Source organism: Amaranthus tricolor, chromosome 8 (assembly GCF_026212465.1).
Source record: "Amaranthus tricolor cultivar Red isolate AtriRed21 chromosome 8, ASM2621246v1, whole genome shotgun sequence".
Classification (NCBI taxonomy): Eukaryota; Viridiplantae; Streptophyta; class Magnoliopsida; order Caryophyllales; family Amaranthaceae; genus Amaranthus; species Amaranthus tricolor.
Genome location: NC_080054.1, coordinates 24,527,180 through 24,551,046, shown reverse-complemented (window position 1 = coordinate 24,551,046; position 23,867 = coordinate 24,527,180). Strand labels below are relative to the sequence as shown.

The window sequence follows — 23,867 nt, the reverse complement described above, 5'->3', positions numbered from 1 at the left end:
GCACTAGCGAGTACACTTTGCATGAAGAGCTATCGATTATGAAATCCTTGCGCCTAGAATAGTTTAGATAATGATAGTGTTAATAGAAGGCGGGGACTATCCCCTTATTTATTTAAGAATTGGTTTATGTCTTACTTGGAGGTAGAATGACTCCTTTATAGGTGAATTTTGTATTTTGTTTGAGTTGCTCAGTGGATTTTGGCGTTCTGCTATCCCAGGGCATTCATTAATAGTAGAAAGTGGGAGTTATTCCCATTTGAGCTGGCGTGACTCAACTGGATTATGTCCGGTTGATTTAATAGTCCCCTAGGTGAGATCCGAAGGGATCACCGTATGGGGAGTATGAACATACTTTTGTCATTGGGCGCCGGGTGGCCGATACCGCCCCTTGACCGAGGTGTTACCATGCGGGCCTTACAAACCCCAATATGGTGGCCTCTTCACTGGATTGGTACCCAGTGTGTTATTTTTTTGAAGGTAGGATCCGAGAGGGTCAGCTGGAGAGGGTATGAGCTCATACTTTGCCATGGGCGCCGGGTGTCCGATAACGCCGTTGGCCTTGTCACTATGCCATGAATAGAGAAAAGATTCAATGAAAGAAAGTTTATTCATTGATAGAAAGCTTACACATTGATAGAATGTTTACTCATTGATAGAAAATTTATTCATTGATAGAATAGTTTATGGTAGTGAAAAGTGCGCCAAAGTTAAGTTACCTTAAGGGAGTTACCAATCCCAAAGATAGACTATGACAACAGTTACTTTAGGATAGACAAACTCTATAAGGTCATGTGTTAGGTAGTTTGTTAATGCCTTGGTTGAGTTGATACTACGCGCGTTTTACAAGAGTTTATGTTTTGAGAAAAGGAGTGTCAAGACTTGCGTTCTACCCGGAATACATGGTTCGGGTTGGAAAGGTTGGATTAAGAAGTATAGGTGGATGATAAATGGTTACCATTTGTGTTTGTGTCTTATGTAATCATCTTATGTTGTTGTATAACATAATGTTATCTAGTAGGTTAGCCTTATTATATTTGATGTTAGATACTGACGTGTGCGTATGCGTGTTTCTGTTTGATTGTTGATGATTTTGCTATGATTGTCCTGCTATGACACATTGGCCTTTGGTCTGATGTTGAACAGCTGGAGGATCATAGACCTGTGTCATACTATTATCTTCTTTTGCATTGCATTGCATTGGGGGGGGGGGGGGGGGGGGGGGAGTAATGAGGGCGAAGCATGACCTGTGTCATACCATTATCTTCTTATTTTGTAGCTCTTAGTTATCTTTTGTGAACTCTGGTTTGTATACGTTTTGTTATGAGGCCTTGTATCCTTTTTTGCTTATTTGTGTTTTACGCTATGTAGTTTATAACTTTGTATGGTTTTGATCCATGCTTGGCATGTTGATTTGAGAAGCCAGCGATGAATCATTCCACCGTGGTGTGAGATTTTTAAAGGCAATGATGCCTTTGACTAGTTTAATGTTTTTATTGTTTTAATTCTTCTACCACATCTTCTATTTTCAATAGAGATACTGTCGAAATTTCTACTCGCATTTATAAAGTTTATTATTATTTTATTTATTTTTATTTTAATGTAACACCCGAATTTCCTCCCTTCTTTTACGGTTTTGGTTCCGTATAAAGGGTCGGAAATTCAAAGGTGTTATAGTCTAACTTTCATAATATAAACTTATTCAAATTTTTAATGTGCATTGTTCAATATATAAATTATCAAAATAACACATTGAATTGCATAAAAAGTCAAACGTAGCAAGTATAGTAGAACGAAAGAAGTATATAGTTCCTTATTGAACTAATTGTTTACAATTCTTCTACTCAATCTACTCTTAATATATTCACAAATTTTTTTCTATTCACATTAATTGTTCCATTTTTTTTAGCACAATTTACTCATCACATTTTGGGCTATTTAGCATCCAATTTTTAAAGAAAACTAACGGAAAGACATAACTCAATATGTTACATATTATTTGTTTTGACTCCAAAGTAATCATTTACGTTACTTTCAGAAAAATAGAATTCTATAATTTATTGCCGCTCGTAATAGTGTTATAACAAATTTCCTTACTTCCAAACTTCTTGTTTCCAAAATCATGTAAACTCGGATTCCGCTAATTCAAATAGATTGGAAGTAACAAAATGATGTTGCATAATAGTCTTATGCTCATATCATATGTGCTATCTACCCATCATTTTTCTCATGCTCTTTGCTCTTATCATACCAAATAAATAATAACAATAACACTTATCATTATCCTTACCTCTATTTATATATTTTCTTTCTATTCCATTTTAACTTATCATACCAAATACCCTCTTAATTTGTATTTTATTCTTATTATAAGTAAATAGCTGGTCTTGTATACGACCGTCTCACCATGAGAAATGCCAATATAATTATCTCATTTATCTAAAAGCTCACTCTAAAATTGCAAATAATCACTTTAAGATTATAAGTGATCACTTTAAGATCATAAAAAATGCAAACTTTTAAAATTTATAAGTGACCACTTTAAGATTATTACTGATCACTTTAAGATAGTAATGTACATTAGACTAACCCAATAGAAATAATCTTACTATGAGCTCATCTCATTTAAGATCGTGATGAGTAAAAATATATTCAAGTGAGATTTTGTTTGAAACTACCTCCACTTCAAATTACTTGCAATATTAGTTATATTACACTATTTATTCATTACTTTTAATTCGTGATTAATTTTTAATCTATAAGTTAAAACATAGTCTAATAAAATCTTGTTTAATTCGTCTCAATATAAAGATTATTAACATCAATTTTTAAAATTTTTTAATTATATATAATTTGAGATATTAATGATTGAATTAATGCATTGGAATTCTTAAAAAAGCAAACGTTACAAGTAATTTGGAACGGAGGAAGTACATTTCAATATCGATTTTTTGAAGTTTTTAATACTCCCTCCTATTAACCCCAACTGTCCCATTTGACTTTTCACATTTGCCGAGACAACATTTTAACCCTTAATATCTCAAATTATTCTTAATTAAAAATAATAAAAAGTTGATATTAATAATCCTTGTATTGAGACGAATCAAACAAGATCCAACATGACTATGTTTTAACTTATAGATTAAGAGTAAAATACAAATTAAGAGTGATAGGTAAATAATGCCAAAAAAAATGGGACAACTAGACTGAATAGGAGGTAGTAATAATTTACAATTAGACATATTAAAAGTTGAAATGTTACTTTCGCAGGTGTGAAAAATAAATGGAATAATTAAGCGGAATAGATGAAAGTATTGATATTGTGATGGTTCAAGATCAAATAATTAAACATCTCTAGAGTTCAACGGGCCGAATACGGGCTGAGTTGACTTAACTTTTTTATGGGCTGGACAAGATACAAGCTTTATAATTAATGCAGTTAAATATGGGCCGGCCTTTAAAGCCAAGTCCAGCACAACCCAGTCCGTTTTCAACTTAACATTTGCTGCTATAAAATCAGTCCCATTTTCAATTAAGGAGACAAACGAGTATTTGTTCGAGGTCACAACCCTTTCTTGTTTGGCACAAATCAAATGTTAGAATTATAATAGTTAAAAAGAGATAGTTTTTCGGTAAGATGACCTTAAACAAGGAGCCTATATTTTTATGTTATGTATGAGATGAACTATTTAATCCATGTATAAGGCACGTCTTTCGGTAAGACAGTTTCACGCAATAATTTGTTTTAGATAAATAATCAACATCATCATTCTGGAATGAGGGTGTCACTCGTTGGACCCTACTTATCTCTTTTAATAAGGATATGGTGTACTGTCATTCAACCATTCCAAAATTTTGATTATAACATTTATAAGCGAGATATAATGACTATGATAATGTTTATTATGATGATGTGGTCGATGTTTCTCAATTCACTAGATAACATTTTTGTTTACTTAGAAACTTAATTATTTGTTTAATTTAAAACTTGACTAATTATTTTGTTGGTTGGTGTGTTAGGTTGAGTATTATGTAACAATTTTGTAGCTTGAAGGTCGAAAGGCATGTACCTAAACATTGTTGGTTTATATATTTTTTTTCAATATCTCTCAATTATAATTCTAACCTTTAGTTGTAATTCTCTCATAATTATTGGTGTTCGTGATTATACTTTTGATTTGTGTTTTTACATTAGATTTTTAAAATTCTATGATTGTTGATTTCTATCATAAATTTAGGCTTTTTATTGGTCTTGGGAATTCAGGATTAGTTGATTGAATCATAAAACTACCCTTATTCACTTCAAAATGTCAGATTACTCTATGAGGAAAGAATGCGTGCGAGTAGAATATTTTTCATATAAGATATTACTTATCTAATTACGTACTTGTTATCTTGTTATAGTAAAATATTTTAATTATTGTATTTTATTAAAATATTTTAATTTGATGATGATAATATAGATGTGCATCATTTTAATATATATTTACATTTTAGGGGTACATATTATTTTAAGGATACATATTTATTAATTTAGGGGTAAATATTATTATTATTATTATTATTATTATTATTATTATTATTATTTTAGGGGTACATATATTGTAGTACATATTGTTATTTTAGGGGTATACATTATTATTGTAAGGATATATATATTTACGTACTGTTAAGAATAATTACGTACTCCCTCCGTTCTTTTTTATTTGTCCACTTTAAAATTTTTCACTTTATGAGAGAAAAATTTTAAATTTGATTTTTGAAGTATATATTCAAGGCAAAATATATTCATGTGGGAAAAGAATTTTAATGCTGTATATAATTTTTACAATTTCTTATTGTTAACTATGAGATATTGAGGCTCAAAATTTGTGTTGAAATAAGTAAAAAAGTAAAGTGGACAAACAAAAAGGAACGAAGGAAGTACCATTCAAAAACAATTGTGTACCACATATTGATCCAAAAAAAGTATGATATTTTTGCAAATACATTTTTATGTTTATAGGGTACATATAATTTTATAAGGAGTACACATTTTGATGAATTATTTATAGTAAAAAAGAAAGTAAAAAAATAAATACAAATAAAAAATAAAAAATTTTAAAAAAATTTAAAAATATTAATAAAAAAATATTAATAACAAAATAAAAAAAATAAAAATTTAGAAAGTAAAAAAAGAAATGAAAATAAAAAATAATAAATAAAAATAAAAATATTAAATAAAATAAAATGAAAATTAAATAAATATCAACTTTTTGAAATTTTTTAAAACTCACAATTAAAATTATTTAACTTTTAAATTTACAGTGAGATCTGCGGAAAAAAGTAACTGGAAAGAAAAAATGAAAAGAGAAAGAATAAATACTAATAAAAGAATTGAACAATAACATATGACGACTTTTTCTATAGTTTTCCTAAATAAATTTAAAATTAAATTAGGTAAATATTTTTATTAAAAGCCATAATTGATTGCGCAAAAATTTATTTTCCTCAATAAATTTAATACTAATTAAGATAATCATAAATACTAATAAAAAGATATTTTACACGTAAGTAAAAAAATATTTTTAAAATATATTTTTAATTAAACTATTAAATGCTGTTTGAATTAGTTTATAATAAAACAAAATAAATTAGTTTAGATCGACTCAAAATAAGCTAAATTCATTCTTAAACAATTAGTTTATTTTATTTAATTGAATTTTAGAAGACTATCAAAAATATCTTTTAGTCTCATTTACGAGCTAAATTTAATTACATGTTTTAGCAAATAAGTTATATTATTATCCAAAGTAATTATTTTATTAGAATATGTACATAGTATCTGTATATTTTTCTTAAACAAAAGAGTTTTTTTTATGCATTATACATTGAAAATTTTATTTAGTCTCTATATTAAACTCCGTGCATTAACTTCAAAACTAGTTTTACATAAATGGAAAATATTGAGATTTTATACATGTTGCCACATTATATATTTAAGATCACACATCACACAATTGTATTGCAATATCAGAACGTATTGCCATAACAAATTGAAATATCCAATAATTTTGCTACATTTGGCAAATATCTATTAGATTGTCAATTGACATTTAATAATAAAATTATATTATTATCAATAAAATATTCTAATGCACAAACAACTAGAAGGACGTGTCACACTCATTAAAAAATTTTCCGCCTAATTTCTATTATTGACGTGGAAATTTTTGATACTTGACTTTATATTTAAGGAAATAATTATTATTAATAATTAATAAAATATTTTAATAAAGAAACGACTAGGAGCACATGTCACACTCTCATTAAAATTTTTCCACCTATTTCTTATCATTGACATGGAAATTTTTTATACTTGACTTTATACGTAAAGAAACAATTAACACATTAAAACATGTAATGTTTGTTGATTGACTATAAATATATGTGATATAAAAAATTAAAACTTGGTTCATTAAACCGTTACCAAAACTGAAGTGATCCAACCAAAAAAAGACAAAAAATAAAATATTAATTTTCTATTTTCATATACACAATCTTAAATCTTAAGCTCAAAAATTATATTATAGTAGTATGTTATATTAAGTTTCTATATTTTATGATTCATTTAAAATTTTTTAATAATCAATCATAAATGATAAAAATCTTCAAATTAATTTAAACATAATATATTGATGAAAGATTAAATAATCTTTCGATGATAGAATCATAAAAAAATATATTTTTTTTAATCAATAGAGTATTCTATTGTATGTTAAAATTACAGTGATTGAAATTTAATACTAAACTATTTACGGACTTTTTTTTGACTTACTTGGATTTTATGATTCATTGATATATAGCTTAAGGATAATCAATTTGATAAATTTTTATTGATTGATGGTATTCTTTTGTCTATTTTTTCACATATATTTTTAATACAATTGTTTAACAAATTTTTTTTTCGCTTTGATAATTATATTATTATAACAAATACAAAAATTTAATGATTAAGTTTATATTCTACATAAATTAATATTATTAAATAATATTAATATAAGCATATCAATAAATATTTATAGTATTTATGTTTTACACGGAAATCTATCTAGTATTATACTAATTTAAATAGTTAGATGTATTTTTATTAAAGAAAAATAACTAGATTTTTTGTATTTTAGTATAATATTTTTAGAATAATAAGATTGTAATCTAATGTATTAATTTTAAATAAATTTTTTTTATATAAAAGGATCATAGTGAGATTCTAGCATGTTGCCATGTTATATTTAAGATCACATATCAAATAATTGTATTGTCATGTGAGATGGTATTGCCATATCATATTTGAAATATCCTGTAAATTTGCTTTATTTGGCAAATTACCGTAACACTGTCATTTGTCATTTAGCAAAAAATTAATATATATTATAATTATGAATTATAAAATTAGTAATTTAAATAGTTAGATTTTCTGTATTTTTAAGTATAATATTTTTAAAGTAATAAGATTATAATCTTGCAATGATTGAATGAATTTCAAATTAAAAAACATTTTAGATAAAAGGAAAATAGCTGGTGAGATTCTATACACATATTTACACATCAGACAATGCACTGTCATATTAAATTGTAAGTATAATATGATATGATATGAACACCAAAAAATTATAAATCTTTCCTCTTCGTACAAATAATATGTAAGGTAGAAGTTCAACAAGTTGATGATTAAGGCAGTTTAACTTATTTCTTTTACCCAAGTACTTTTTCTGGTTTTTTTAATAGTTACTATACTTTTATTTTTTACACTATCGAATGCATACTTTTAATTTTTAATATAAATAATTTTAAATGATAAAAAATTCTAAAAAGTTAATATATGCATTAAGACAAATCAAATAAGATCGTAATTGACTATGTTTTACATTATATAAAAAAAAATATATACAAAATAAGATCAGCTGATGAACAATAATTGCTACAGAAACTATAGCAGTTATTAAAATCTAGGGAAGTATATGATTATCAGGAAGAAAATCTAATTATTATACATGGGTAATAAGTTGTACCTGATTGTTGTTACCATCACTATCCTTCTTTAGTTGTATTTCAAAAGGCTTGTAAGTATAAAATTTAGCACAAACTATATAATACAGAAAATTAAGAACCTGTAAAAGAGTAATTAACCAATAAAAATACTCTAATTTTCCTTTGTTCAAGTTATCATCAGGCAACCAATTGGACCCATCTTTACCAGCAGAGAGCTTATGAATAAGTGAAACCAATATAGAACTTAAATAATTTCCCAAAGAAATAGAAGTCCAAAAGAAAGCCATTGCAGTACTTTTCATACTCTCGGGAGCTTGATCATAGAAAAATTCTAAATGCCCGATTGACATAAAAGCTTCAGCCATACCATGAAGGGAATATTGAGGAACTAACCAAATAAATGAAATTGGGATTGTTTGATGAGGATGATCCACTAGTCCATTAAGTAATGCAACCTGTTGTTGGAAAAATAATTCACATGTAATTTCACCTCAAAAAATTAGAGATTGATTAATATATAAGTTTGATGGGCTATTTCTCCTAATATCAATTGCTTTTAAGATGGAACATTATCAGGTTGTTTGCAGCCAATTCTTCTATGCGGGTCTTATTGTTTACAAGCCTATAACAAATTATCATGGTATTAGAGTCGATGATTGTCGATCAATTGAAAACAAAACAATCGGTCTTTGATAAAAAAAATGTGCGAGTTCGAAAAGAATGACGTTCCCGTCCAATTAAAAAAATGGGTTCACATATAAGGGGGAGTGTTTGAAAAATAACTCATATATGATCCCACATCAAAAAATTAGAAACATGTTGACTAACATATAAACTTGACGTACTACTCCTATGACCAAGTGATTTTAGAATAAAACCTTATCAAGTTTATATATAGTCAATTCTCCTCTAATTAGAGTTTCATTGTGTACAAACTCAATAACAAATTTATTACCTGTTTTCTCCTTTTCTCAACGAAACCAGCAACCAAAGTTGCAATTACAGATATTACTAATCCGATTCCCATTCGATGTAAGAAGGTTATACCGCGATCTAGGCCAGTGAATCTACGCGCTATAGGGATAAAGACGCGATCATAGAATGCTATAGTGAGTAGCATTGTTGAGATTGTGAAGACTGTCATTGAACCTCCCGGGATTTGGAATGATTTTGTGATGTGTCTGTCCATGGTTTGGGCTTGTTGGAGAGAAAATGTGCTCTGTTGGGCATAGGCTGTGATTAGAATTATTCCTGATGCCCAAATGGGACCCATTCTAATGATTGATTTTAGCTCTTCTACTCTATGGATTGTGTTTAGCTTCCATAGATTTGGTGCCTTTGGATTGTCTTCTTCGGTTATTATTGCTGCCTTGTCGAGAAATCTGCAATTCTCTTTTGATCAATACACCAATGTTTGTTGTATATTATAATTCATTGTTACACGATTCACTAATAACATGGTGAATTGTGAATCGAAAAAAGCAGATTATAATCTGTTTGGAGTTATTTTTGGGTTATTTTGAGCGAATCATAAATATGAAAAGCGGATTAACTAGCGAATTATGTTACCATGCTATATTCACTTAAACCGAATAACTTTTCTTAAAGTAGAAAACCTATAATATAATAATATGGGGGTCACAAATGGATAAGCCAAGTGGTTAAGGATCTTGAGTATTAACTTAGTAGCTCGTAATATATAGGATATGTTTGACATGCGACAATTGACGATAATTATTGGATGGAATGACCGGCTGAGAAGATTGGCTGATATGCTGATTGTTGAGGACTTGTGCGATAAAAATTAATATTTAATTATAAGTTATTTATCGAAAAAAATATATTAAAAAGCGAAAAAAAAATATTATTAGGCGAAAAAGCTAATGAAATATTTATTTGCCAAAACCAAATACATCCAAATTAATAAGATCAAGGGGGATTTTCTTATCAAACTAATTGTTTATATGTTGGTTAGACCACTAGCTTATACAAAAGAGTTTCTCAATTTTAATTTTCGATGTGGATAATTTTGGATTTATTAGCATGTGCGGTGCATGAATGAGATGTATTTCGTGTTAAAATAAAAACAAAATATACCCTATAATTTAAAATCATATTTCTTGAAATGTCCAATTTTCTAAGCAATTAAAAGAAGTTTGTAAATAATCAATTATTATTAAAAAATGTTAAAATCCTTACAAGTATTCCTATGTTGAAGATAGATCTTATATTATTGAGAGCTATTGATATTTATGCAAGAATATTATCCACACTTATATAAGGAGATAATTAATTCGAGCTTTCGTTTTCCTAAATCCTACCTAATTCAAAATGTTTGATTTAGGCTAGGGATAAATCCACACGTAATAATATATTATGGACAAACTTAAGTCACAATTTGTCAAGCTAGTCTTTTTTTTTATTTTATTTTATTTTATTAATAAATATAATAGAATTGTAAAAGTCTTGTATAGATTTAATCCACACTATTTTAGGATGCACCAATCTAATAATAACAAGTATTTTGCAATAATTGTAATCGATTTTACTTGTTAATTTAAATACTTATTATTTTTAAATCTTTTAAAATTGGTACACGCTGAAATAGTGTAGACTAAGTCCAAACAAGATTTTCTAATTGTTATATTTATGTATTAGCTAGGATAATAGTCTTTTAAAGCGTGAAGCAATTACATTGAATTATTAAGATTTATGTGGACCTTATTAGTAGAATTAACGTCATTTGCTACTATACAAATGTGCTTATTTGCTGCTCAATTTGAAATTGCTGCAAATGAAGGGATAGTAAATAACCAAAAGCTTTTTGCTGTTAGTTAAAGAACCACAGTAAATAAAAATTATTATGTGCAAATGAATCAGAGTAAATAAAAGGATAAATAGAAGTGTAAGGTTTTTCAACTGAGAGAAAAAAGGAGGGTGAAGTAGGTGACTTGTGTTATAACTTTGTTCAATAGAAAAACAACAATAAGATTTTTTATTTGCTATTAATGTTAAAAATAGTAGCAAAAAAATATTTTTTGCTGTGAATCGTCAAAACAGTAGCAATAATTACATTATTTGCTATGTTTGAGATTTAAGTAGCAAATAACTAGCAGCAAATTAGATTTATTCTACTAGTATAATATTGTTGTCATGCGTATGCCCAGCTAAAACTATTGTATCCACCACTTATCTACTACTTATATATAGTGATCATATGTAATTTTTATACTCATGCCTATTCCCTAAATACATATTTAAAGTCATCCCACCCATTTGACTAACTAGGTATATTCTTTACGGTTATATTGATCTTATACCCATTACCCACCTCATACGCACTTATTATTTGTGTTGTAACTTGTAAGACATCATACTCTCCACATACGCATCTCATATGCAATCATTGTCCGTGTCATAAGGTTTCATACGTATTAAAATTTTTTTGTCAATTCAATAAATAATTTATAATGGATAAGAGGCAAATGGGTATGAGGTGGGATGTGTGGTATGAGGTCGGGGGTATGGCCCCGTATCCACCACCTACCCATTACACATAACTGGTTAGACTTTTCATACTTATACTGATCCACTAGTACCTGGCCACTACCCACTAAATGACTAAATTCATATCCATACTCGTTTTAATTAAGATAGATATAAAATGAAATCGTAAAGTTATACCCGTCTTTCATCCCTAATTATATGCTGCGTACTTCTTTTTGTTCGAGTGTTGAAAAGTCGTGTGAATAATTGTAGTGATACAGAAGTGTATACAATAAATACTGCAAAGAATCTTTTGGGTTTGATATAGAAAAAAACAATTATTGTTAATTGATGGTTTTTAAAGTACATTTATTTGTTTATTATATAAGCATGCACATTAAGATTTTTATGAACATTTTAGTAGTTAATTAATGAAGACTTTTCTTTTATAGTTTCCTAAACATACTATGAATACCTATTATTTATTATATATATTACTTGTACGAGTCAAGTATAGCTATTAAGATTTCCGACAAAATATACTATCTTTTTGATGTTATGACCTAGCCAAATGGTTGTGGGATTTCTCAATTATCCTTGTAAATTGTGCTAGAATCTGATTCTTACTACATATGAGAAAAAGCTTAATTCCTAAATCTTAAAGAAAATAAAAATAGTATTATTTCTATTTAAATTTATCTCACTTAGTTTGCATTATTTTTTTATTTACCAAGTGTCTTACTATATTTCATTAATAAACTTATTCTTTTCATTCATCTCATCCAATTATTTCATCTATTCACTTGTCTTTAGTTTTATTCTCCAACTACAAATTAATAACCTTATCAGTAACAAGAATATCATCATGGTTGGAGTAATGAAATATTATTGTCTTTGTTAGTGAAAAGCTTAAAAATAGCTATAAATGTTCAAAACGCACTCGATGACCAGATGGTTACTTGATTCAAAAAATAAATTTATACGTAAAAATCAATATGGACACATACCCAACTTTAAACCGACCCAAAACACCTAACTTGAAACCAACCCAAAAACGACTCATACTTAAAAGGGAACAAGAACATGGAGACAAAACATAAAAGGGGGCTAAAGTAATGAAAGATATAGACAAACCTTAATTGGTTGGTGTGAAGGAGCTTTCCCGCAATAGAAATAGACCCATCAAGTTCCTCATTCTCATATAGTAACCAAGGATCACATACCATGGGCAAATTCCTCTTCCTAAACGCAGCCACACAAACCTGAATTATCCGAGTGAACGGGCTACCCGATGGATCCATATGTCGGTACATCCGATACCCGATTACGAAACTAATAATCGAAATGGACATAAAAATAGCGGGTACACCAAGTCCTATACCCCACCCAACATTGTCTTGTAGATAAACCAAAACAGTGACTGCCACTAACATTGATGCTCCCATTGCAAAATAGTACCAATTAAAGTATTTCCATGTCCGATTCTTTTGTTTTGGATCCGATTCGTCAAATTGTTCTGCCCCAAATGCGACTACACAGGGTCGGATCCCACCCGACCCGATTGCTAAAAGGTAGATGGAGATGAATAAGATTGCTAGTTGTCCTCCACTTGCTTCTTGTCCGGTTGGTGGTCTTAGCTTTGGTAATATTGCTGATGTTGTTAAGATTATCATGCCCTACTTGTTTTTTATGGACAAAAAAAATTTAAAACTAATTAATGCAATAAAAAAATTAAACTGTAAATCAACCTGACATATAAACCAACATAAGTAGAGAACATAATAAAAAAAAAATGGTAAACGTACAATTTGGTAGATAATGGAAGCGAGTGTAATGACCCAGAATTTTCCAACATAAGAATCGGCAAGAAAGGCTCCAAGAAGTGGCGTAAGACTACCGGTACCATTGAAATTTGTAAGGATGTTTGCAGCTTTGGTTAAGGGTATGTGAAGCTGCTGTGTTAAATAGGTTATCATATTCGTCTGAAATCCTACTACTGCCAACTTCTCACCTATTTCATTTCCTGCAACATTCAAACCACTTTCTTATTAACACCAAATTCATAAAGAAATTTTATTCTAAAACCAAATGGTCATGGACTCCTTGGAGGAGTAGCTCATCAATCGAGCTGTCAATGAACCAACTCAACTAAAAGTGTAAACTGATGGTTGAGGTCCCGAGGTCCAAGATATGTTATATATGCTTTAACACACCCTCTCACGAAGCCCTTTAGACTAGAAGCATGGATGCAGTACAGGTCCTTCTCATACCATGATGCTAGATATTTCACTTTAAATGAGGGGTGATTGAGGTTCAAACCCGTGACCTCTTATCACGCTGGCTTTTGCTACCATGTTAAGGAACCATTTCAACCAAAAGCATAAACTAATGGTTGTTATCTTCTTTTTAATTATTCAAAATGAGATCATATCAGTTATTTTTCCAACACAAAATATTATACTATATCAGAAAATAAATATAAGTATACAAAAAGACGATGAATATTCTTTCGATCTCTTTTGAATTTGTAACATATGACTTAAATATGCGAGATTTTTAAGAGTCATGTGTTACAAACTCAATGTAGCGGATATTGATCAAGAGTAAGAAGAATTTATACCGAAGATGAAGGGCATTGTAATAAGGCCGCCCTTAGGCCTTTGTTGTTTAGATTTGGTGCATGGTTTATCCACATCCATAGTTTCCATATTTTTGGGTATTATCGGTGTTGCAAGTTCTAAAAGTATGGTCCGACTAGTAACTTATTTATAGGCTCTTTTAAGAGATGCTCCCTCATTTCTTATGATATACATAGAAGACGACACAAAAATTAAAAAAGTGGTTGAAACATTAAAATTGTATGGTAGAATAATTAAAGATATTTTTTTTAAAAAATATGTGGATAATAATTTAATAAATGGTGAGAGATATTATCTAAAACAAAAATATTACAAAGTAAAAGAAAATTTTAAAATAAAAATATTGACAAATTCATAAAACAGAAAGAGTATATATTTTGAAAAGTCTGCCTAATAATGCTATATATTACTCTTGATAATCGTGGATACATATATACCAGTGTAGATGATTTAATAATACATGCCATGTATATATAAAAAATTAAAAGATGTGTGGGGTATGTATTATTAGAAAAATGTAAATGAAAAAAAATTATTTATAGGTGTCTAGTTGGTAAAATAAGATTGTAAAAATACCACCCTTATATATATATATATATATATATATATATATATATATATATATATATATATATATATATATATATATATATATATATATATATATATATATATATATATATATATATATATATATATATATATATATATATATATATATATATATATATATATATATATATATATATATACATACTAATGTTAAAAAGCTTAATATTTTTACTCATTTATTTTGAGGTCATAAACAATACTAACCTACATTCGACTTGTAGGGTAACTCAAGTTGTGGTCACCCATAAACAAACTAAAGTCGACATGATGTTGACATGTTTCTCGATATAAATTAATCAACTGTATTGTGGTTAACAACAATCTACACTAAATCTAAGAACAACTCATACTAGATATTAGCTTGAAAATGTGGTTAATTAAACCCAACTCTTGTATACAACCCCGACACTCGATAAGTTCCGACATAAGTTTACTCAAAATGCTCCGAAAATTGCAATCGACCCAACCCACAATTAATCCAATCTAGTATCAACTAAACACGCATATGAGCTGACCTATCTACAATTAACCCACCTTGGGTTAATTGTAGTAGCAAAATTTGGACCCAAATCACAATGTCGTAGCTAAATTTGACCTAGATTTGAATGATTAATTTGGAACCAAATCACATAAAATTGATTCATGTAAACTCAATCTAAAATATCATATGTTTGTTAGATATAACTTAAATGAACATGAACTTGGTGTCACTCGTAAGAGTAGCCTTTGTTATCGGTGAGGTCTTGCTCTCTTAATATGAATTTCACAAAATATCAATCAATAAGTTTAAACTGATGATTGAGACCTTAAAAATATGTTATATATTCTAACATGCCCTCTCACATGAGAGTTTTTTGGAGAATTGTGGTCTCTTCATAATACATGGTTCAAAATATTCCATTTGATCATTTGAGGGTAGTTGAGATTTGAACATGTGATCGTTTTGTCACATTGCTCTGATGCCATATCAAGGAATTAATTCAACTAAAATTTAAGTTAATGATTGAGACTCCATAATATGTTATATAAGCTAAATAAAGTAATAAATAAAATTAAAATTAATAAGTTTAGGTAGCAATTAAGCTTATAAACTTAGATTCGGATTAATTTACACTTCCATTATTCCATCCAAAAATTGTTTGCAAAGCAAAAGTTCCTAAAATTGGTATAATTTGATGAGGGAACCGACTAACAAAGTGTTCGGTATGCTCAACGCATGGAACGTTAAAACTTGTATTATAAAAAAATCCTTTACGAAAACCCAAAGATTAGAATGCAAATGAAATTTCTCCACTCAAATGGGCATGCGATGAATGAAAACCTTGCAAAGTGCTAGTCATTTTCATACAATCCTCATAATTCTTCTTTTTCTTTGATCCACATATCAATCTATTACCAATTATTGCTTTGTATATTACTAGACAATCCCATAATGAAGTTACTGTAGAAAATCATAATGCGGAATTCGGTATGGGTTTAGTCGGGTGAATACTGGATTTGTATTATAATTTTCTACATGGTATCAGAGCCGAAGGTTCGATCAACAAATTAAAAAGTTACTATCAATTATGAGAATGGAATCTTATTTCGATAAAAGTAAAATACTACTTTTTTTAAGGTTACGTGTTAAATTTTTACCTAATAATTATCTCCTTCAACCCACTCTATAATAATAAAAAGTTGCTGTTATTGATAAAAAGACTTTGAAACTTTTTTTTATTATTAATCTTTCTTAATTTTTGAATATGATTAATTTTACAAATTAAAAGTTTGGGGTGGTATGTAGATTGATTTTGCTTTTATAATAATTAGGGTTCGTTTGTGGTGTGAGAGCATTTTGTTTTAAATGCAAGAAGAGTAAGTTGTTATTTTTCCGAATGAATTAGAGTAAATAAGCCTAATTCAGTTATGTAAAATAAATTTAAGATAACTTCTTATAAATTAGGCATTTTGGTGAATTTATAGTAGTTGATCGTCTGAGATCTTTAGAAACCCTAGCTCAGATCTATATGTGTGAATTGAAATTAGTTTTTATTTTTAGTCATTTGATCTTAGTTATAAAAATCAAATCATCATCATATTCAATATATCCCGCTCATAGAAAACTATGATTAATGTATGTGAAGGAGAGAAGACGGTAATGCATACCCATAAAGAAGGATGCAGTCAAAGAGTCCCTCGACTTTAGAAAGATCCTTAAAAGAGAGGTTATTGCACAAAAACGATTAAACTGAGTAAAGTTGGAATCACAAACTCGCATTTTACCACAGAAGCATGACCCTTAATCATATATAAAAAAAACAAATGTTGATCTAAGCTTAAACGTCGGTTTTTTTAATTACAAATTTATATGTGCCCTTCTTCTTCGTCACTTTGGAGTGTGGGGTTTGTTTCGTGTCTCAACACATGACGTTTAAACTTGATCCAAATTGAACATAATTAGACCCAACTTGAAAAGAACTCTATATAAAATTCATAATTGGATTCTTAAAGGTTTGTTTGGTCTTATTATGATATATATGTATAATAAATATAGTGATGATTTTAAAAACTGAGTGGTTTTCTAATTTTGTGTCTAATCTTTAAAATCATAATAAGCACACCTTAAATTATTGGAAAAATTATGTAGAATAATTTAATTTTTTATGATTTTTTTTATAATAATTTAATTTATTGATTAATCAAGAATAATTTCAAGAGAAAATTTGGGTAACTCAATAACTTGCTATAGTAGGTAATTTACCAAAAAAGTAAACTGAAAATTAATGTAAAATTGAAGAAAAATTTCAAAACTTTGCATAAAAATTCTAAACAAATAAAAATTTCTTTTCAATATTTTTTAACATTTTTTGGACAATTTATTTTAATTTATCTTTTTTTAAAAAAAGAACTTGCTATTGCAAGTCATCAGTTTATCGGGTTTACTCTAAGAAAATACTCTTCAAAGTTGGGATTATTCATGATTAATCAATAGATTGAATTATTATAGAAAAATCATGAAAAGATTAGATTATTTTAGATAATTTTTTCTAAATGATTTACATATACTTAAAAAAAATTCAAAAACAACTCAATCCTATAGATTATACAAGAAATCTATCCACATATCCTAATGAACATCTATGGAAATACTCAGAGGTGTTTTTGAGGGTGTGCGTATGCGAGTTGATCGATCGCTTAGTGCCCCTTTTTTTCCCGTTTATGAAAAAATAAATCAAAAAAAGAAATATGTTAAATTTATTAATAAAATATATATTTATAATAAATAAGACGCAAAATAAAAATTTAATATAGACCCTCTCAAAATAATCATGCTTGGTACATACTCCATCAATGTGTAATCATGCTTGGGTGCTTCTCTTTCGTTTTTCCTTTCATGGCTGAACAAAGTGGACTTAATGGGACCCAAAAATGGACCATGTTGCTCATGTCATGTGGCCCTGGCCCAGTTGTGCGGCTGGAAACCTTGCTAGGAGTAGCAATCTCAAATTAACTTATAAGAAGTTTTAGCGTTTCACACTGAGTTTGACATAGCTTTATTTTTTATTTTAGTTTGTTTTAAAAAATTTGTTTAAAAAAATTTGTTTAATTTTTATATTTAGACGTAATCTTATCATATTTAATTTTTATACTCCATCATTTTTCTGATTTTTAAATATCCATTACTTTAACTCAATATATCTAACTTTTTAATCTCCGTACTATTTAAAAACGGGATAATCTATTTAAAACGGAAGAGTATTTCTCATTTATTGTTGGGACCAAAAATGCTACCGCTTAGGAGTGGTGCATGAATCCCGCAAGGATTATTATCAACAATGTAACCTACGATAGTGAAGCAGCGCAAGATGATAAGAGGGTCACTTGAAGTTGTCACTCGTCGGTTTGAGATTTCACACTAGTATAATTACAAATTGATCATATTAGTTCATCTTCCCATTTCCTTCTAGAATAACCTAGTTATATATCACTCGATGTTTAACACCCAATTTCATAGAGGGATTTAAAACAGATTCGATATCCAAAATTGACCCGACTTTGTAATCGAATCCGATTTGACCCAATTTAAAAAATGATTTACAATTATCTAAAAAACAATATGGACATAAAATCCGATTACCCGAATGAACACCTCTATGACAATATACGTACGTGGTGGGTCCTTACAAAAAAAAATATTAAATAAAACAAACATGACTATTAACTACATAAAGACCATGCGTGAACATAAAAATCGTGCAGTATTAGACCACCTACATCATATCCCGTTTCATGTCGTGTCATGCCAAATTGCCGTTTGTACTTTGCCACAAGAAAAGGAGGCCAATACACAGCCCATATACATGTGCCATCGTGTCACACACTAGACGTGTCGCATCGGCGTAATAATTAAGTTTTCTTGGTTTTTGTTTTAATTTTTGTCACTATAAATTACATTACGATAATATATTTTTATTTTTGTATATTAATAATTTTATAACATATTAATTAATAACTCAAGTTGTTGTGCGACAGTGAAATTAAATATCAAGAACAATAACGTAAAGCAATAAAAATTCAAACAAACAATAAAGAAATCACACCGAGAAATTAACGTGGTTCACTATCAATGTGATAGCTACATCCATCGGCACCGAAAATAAACGTTTTACTATAAACTGGGAGATTATAAGATGAACGAGAAACCACAACAATGATTCTCCAAGCTTTTTCTCTCTTAGTTTTCCTCACTTTGTGTTTCATGCATCATACCCTAATTTTAATTACAAGAGCGGTTTATATAGTACGCCACTTAATAAAAAGAAATTAGGTTAACAATTACTAAGAAACCGGCCCAAAAACTAAGTAACTGTGAAAAGAACGTGCAAAAACTGAAAACTCAGAAAAGATTGCACAAGTCACGGTTCGCGTACTAGGTTGCGGCCCGCGACCTACCTGCTTTCCAAAACAGTAATTTTTCTTTCAGAAACTCGTGACACGCGACCAAACGTACGGCCCGCGACCTGGGCGTCATTCAATCCAGCAGCTACTCCGCACCCCACTCACTTCGACCCATCTCTTAATTTCATCTTAAAATCCGATCTTAAACTCAATTCGAGTCACCAAATCCCAACACAAGTTATTTTGTAATTAGTCACTAGCAAGTCATGGGTCATACTGAAGTGGCCAACTAAGAATCATTGAAATAAATAAGATTAATTAGCATTTTAATTCCAAGTATAAGATTGGGAAAAACTTATGTCCCAAAATAAGCTTCCGTACGTCCAAGCCTAGCCTCGGGTAAGTCGCTGTTAGTAACAGCGACTTAAGGGAAAAAATAAAAAATAAATAAAAAGTTGAAAGTCGCTGTTAGTAACAGCGACTTATAGCTTTATTTTTATTTTTTTTAAATTTAAAAACTAAACTAGCCGTTGTTAATTAGAAAAATAGCCGTTAGAATGTGAAAATAGCCGTTGTAATGTTGTTGTATAAATAGGTCCATCATTTCTTATACTTCATTTTATCCATTCTAGATCATTCTTATTCTTTTCCATCAATTGTTAAAGTTAACATAAGGTATTTTGTTAGTTTTATTATTGTAAATGTAAACATTATTTTTGAAAGTTCACTAACGTTAATATATTATATGTATTATGTAGATGTCAAAGGAGCATTGTATTGAAGAGCTTTGTGATTGTGGTTATGAAGTTGAGATTAATACTGATTGGAGCGACTTCGATCCAGGGCGTGAATTTGTTGCTTGCCCTTTCTACTTGGCTAACGGATTAGGATGCACATACTTTCGCTGGATTACTCCGGAGGGTACAAAATGGCAGAGAGACTTAATAATAAGGCTTGAGAAGGAAAAACAAGAGCTTAAAGATGAGGTATTTAATCTAAAGAGACAAATGGATGATATGGCACATAGGAAAGAAGAGACTGAAAGAATTATGAAAAAGTTAACTAAGCCTTCTTAGTTAGCGACGGTAGTTTAACTTAATGCATGAAGTATGTAATTGGATTTGGATTTGTTGAACTTGCTTGAAATTGTGTTGAATGCTGAATAGCAACATCCTTATTTGAATATGATTGTATGTTTTTGATTAAATTTATGCTGCATTGTTCGCGGAATGATTCATCGCCCAAAAGTTTGAGTAGTTAACATCAATTCACTCATAATAAACGTGCCATACTACGGTAAAAATATATACATGTACATATATGTTACAATTTACACACAAAAGACCAACAGTTACAAATGAGTATGTACAAATGTTCAATAATTACAAAACTATTGTAATGCTAATCCTCCTCCTGTACCCTGTCTAATTGTGACGGTTTACGACGCCTTCTACGATAGTAAGATGCAGTCGCATGACGCTCGGGTAGGGGAGGGGATTGATAGTTTGATGATGTGGCACCCTGTGAGGACCCGACACCGTAGTCCGGACACGTTAAGTCGACCTCCTCAAGATGAACGTCGGGTTGATGAGCAGATGACTCGTACGCGTACGTAGTGGTGTGGGGCGCAGTTACTTCCGGAATGAAGTGTTGAAACTGCGTGCCTTGGAGTATGCCTTGGGCAATCTCCCGTACGGGCTCCTCTTGGGAGGAGCCGATGACTGATGCAATGCCCTGTGCCTGCAGTAAGACTTAATTATTAATGAAATGTTTAAAGTGTAAGTTGTAAGGATAATAATTAAAGTTGAAGAATACTTACAAAGTGTGTCATCGTCGGTGCTGCGGGATTGTACTGGGATGCCGCCAAGATACCTCGTGGTGTCATCCATCGGCGAGTAATGGAGAGGAACCACGGCATGTAATCCGCCGTAGTAGGTGCGCCTGCAGCCTCGATCGGCGCACCTTGGGCAAGCAGATCTAGCCTGTGCTCCCAACGAGCGACATGCCGCCAGTTCACCTCTAGCCAGTTCTTGGGATCCCGGCTCCTCCATAGTTGCTAGAATGCCCGCATGCCTATCGGAAATAACGCATAACCCTGGACTATGCATCACATGCTTACGAACACAGCCCATAAACCAAGACCACGCGGCTATGCATTCTTTTTCGACCAAAGCAAAGGCAAGCGGGAATATTCCCTTGTTCCCATCTTGGGCAATCGCAGTCAACAACGTATGGCGATACTTACCATACAAATGTGTTCCGTCAATGGCAATAACGGGTTTGCAATACTTAAATCCCTCAATACTAGGTTGGAAAGCCCAAAACACGCGTTGGAAAGTTCTAATACTAGGACGGACATACACACCGACATCATTATCTTCCTTAAAGAACCACTCAACTACGGTACCGGGGTTTGAAATTTGCAGTGCCCTCAGGAAGCGTGGAAGAAGAGGATAAGAATCTTCCCACGTACCATAGATGGAGAGAAGGGCTTGCTGTTTAGCACACCAAGCCCGCTTATAGGTCACTTCCACACCGAATTGGTCTTTGACCATTTGCCGGACAACAAAAACCTTAATTGATCGGTCTTGAGCAACACAATTTCTAATACGATTGTTAATCACGGAAGATGTCAAATGAATGTGCCCAGCTGACACGTTTTCAGTACTTAAAATACAACCCCCGTGCCTCCCTTTATAAGTAATTATCTCCCATGACGGTGAATAGGAGGTCTTCCTAGCCCTAAGCCTCCAGCCACACCCTCTCTTACACTTCAACGTGAGCACGGTTTGATTTGAAGTCTCAGTTCTGTACTCAACGTTCCTACGAATATGATACAATCTAACAGCGTCTAACAAGGCATCCTTGTTGTCAAACATCATACCCTTTTGAAACTCTCCTTCGTCGGTGTAGGTTGTATCACAATCCCAAGACCTCCAAGAGTTGTCCTCAATGTGTTCATCTAGAGGGGGAACCAGTGCATAGGGTGTAGGGGCAACGATTGTTGGAATGTTTCCTAAAGTCATGTCATTAGCTAGAGCCTCCTCGTCAATACCCACATCATCCTCAGAAGGAGCTTCAACGAATTCATTACTCTCACTATTAACATCATCCCAAGGCTCATTTGTATCTTGTAAGTTAAAAGTAACATCATTTGACACTTGAAATTGAACTTGATTGGGTTCATTACAAGGATAAGAGGAAGATGGCATAAAGGGATTTTGGGTTTCTTGGGTAGGGAAGGGCGTATGAGAAGGAGCAGAAGGAGTTATATTCATAAATGCATTTGTTTCCACTACGTTCACATCTTCGTTCCCTAGGGGTACCTCTTCTACATATAACTCTAAAGAAGGACTAGGGGTAGACCTTGAATACTCCCACATTGCATCTATAGCCTCCTCATCCTCAACCGGAAAAGCTAACAAATCTCCACTCAGATTGTATTTAAAACTTAAATTAACAGTACTTCTTGTAGTGTCAATGCCAATCCTAGAGCATATAAAATGTTTAAATTCATTCAAATCCATGTATGAGTTGCATGCAAACAGTTTACGTTTTCCCCCAACATACTTAACATTATTACTAGTTGATCGAATTGAACCATTCCGAAAGCATACAACGGTGACACGAAATGAAGCCATTTCTACAACAACACATAAAAAATCAACATCACCATCAACTTCATAAATATATGACCACTATACATTTTACATTCAACTAATAATTCTGAAACAAACTTTTAAAAGTGAGGATCAATGTAAATAACAACTACATTTGACATAATCGTAGAGCTCAAGTGTAAATGCCCACTACACATGAAATACATTTTAAATTCACCACCAAATGAAAAAATTTATAATAAAAACGAACCTCAATTAGCTGTAGATCAAGAAGAATTACGTAATTGGAAGCTTGTCAACCTACATTAATGTGAAAATTGATTAAAACACAACAAACCCTAATTTTTCGAATATTGAAAAAAAAACCAAAAAAAATTACCTTAGATCGATCTAAGAAGACTACAGCACTAATTACTGGTACAAACTTGAAACTTGATGACCTTAGTTGAAGGAATGAAGATCCTTACAAGGTTGGAATGAAGAAGGAGAAAGTAGAGAATTTCGGGAGAAAAGTAAATCGTGAAATGAAGTGAGGAAGAAGAAGGATTCTGGAAAAATATAAAGCTATAAGTCGCTGTTACTAACAGTGACTTTCAACTTT

At 30.5% G+C, this 23,867-nt stretch overlaps 2 protein-coding genes across 2 annotated transcripts; both read right to left on the bottom strand.

The window, feature by feature from the left end:
- Window positions 1-7,878: 7,878 nt before the first annotated feature.
- On the bottom strand, window positions 7,879-14,503 carry LOC130821425 (protein NRT1/ PTR FAMILY 3.1). The gene is made up of 5 exons (XM_057687188.1): window positions 14,135-14,503; window positions 13,320-13,537; window positions 12,649-13,190; window positions 8,984-9,410; window positions 7,879-8,483 (listed from the first exon to the last, which is right to left on the bottom strand). Exons 1-5 carry the CDS (start codon window positions 14,220-14,222, stop codon window positions 8,025-8,027), a joined length of 1,734 nt encoding a protein of 577 aa, XP_057543171.1. The 5' UTR covers window positions 14,223-14,503; the 3' UTR covers window positions 7,879-8,024.
- Window positions 14,504-21,213: 6,710 nt separating this feature from the next.
- Window positions 21,214-22,346, bottom strand: LOC130821424 (uncharacterized). Its single transcript, XM_057687187.1, has 2 exons — window positions 21,466-22,346; window positions 21,214-21,386 (listed from the first exon to the last, which is right to left on the bottom strand). The coding sequence occupies exons 1-2, from the start codon at window positions 22,199-22,201 to the stop codon at window positions 21,214-21,216; spliced, it is 909 nt and encodes a 302-aa protein (XP_057543170.1). The 5' UTR covers window positions 22,202-22,346.
- Window positions 22,347-23,867: the final 1,521 nt, after the last annotated feature.

Coding starts and splice junctions, on each gene's coding strand:
- LOC130821424 (XM_057687187.1), bottom strand. CDS start 22,201: ATGGTCAAAGACCAATTCGGTGTGGAAGTGACCTATAAGCGGGCTTGG. Junction 21,387..21,465: donor CACCGACGATGACACACTTT/GTAAGTATTCTT, acceptor GTCTTACTGCAG/GCACAGGGCATTGCATCAGT.
- LOC130821425 (XM_057687188.1), bottom strand. CDS start 14,222: ATGGAAACTATGGATGTGGATAAACCATGCACCAAATCTAAACAACAA. Junction 9,411..12,648: donor CTTCACACCAACCAATTAAG/GTTTGTCTATAT, acceptor AGAGAATTGCAG/ATTTCTCGACAAGGCAGCAA. Junction 8,484..8,983: donor TTGAGAAAAGGAGAAAACAG/GTAATAAATTTG, acceptor TTCCAACAACAG/GTTGCATTACTTAATGGACT.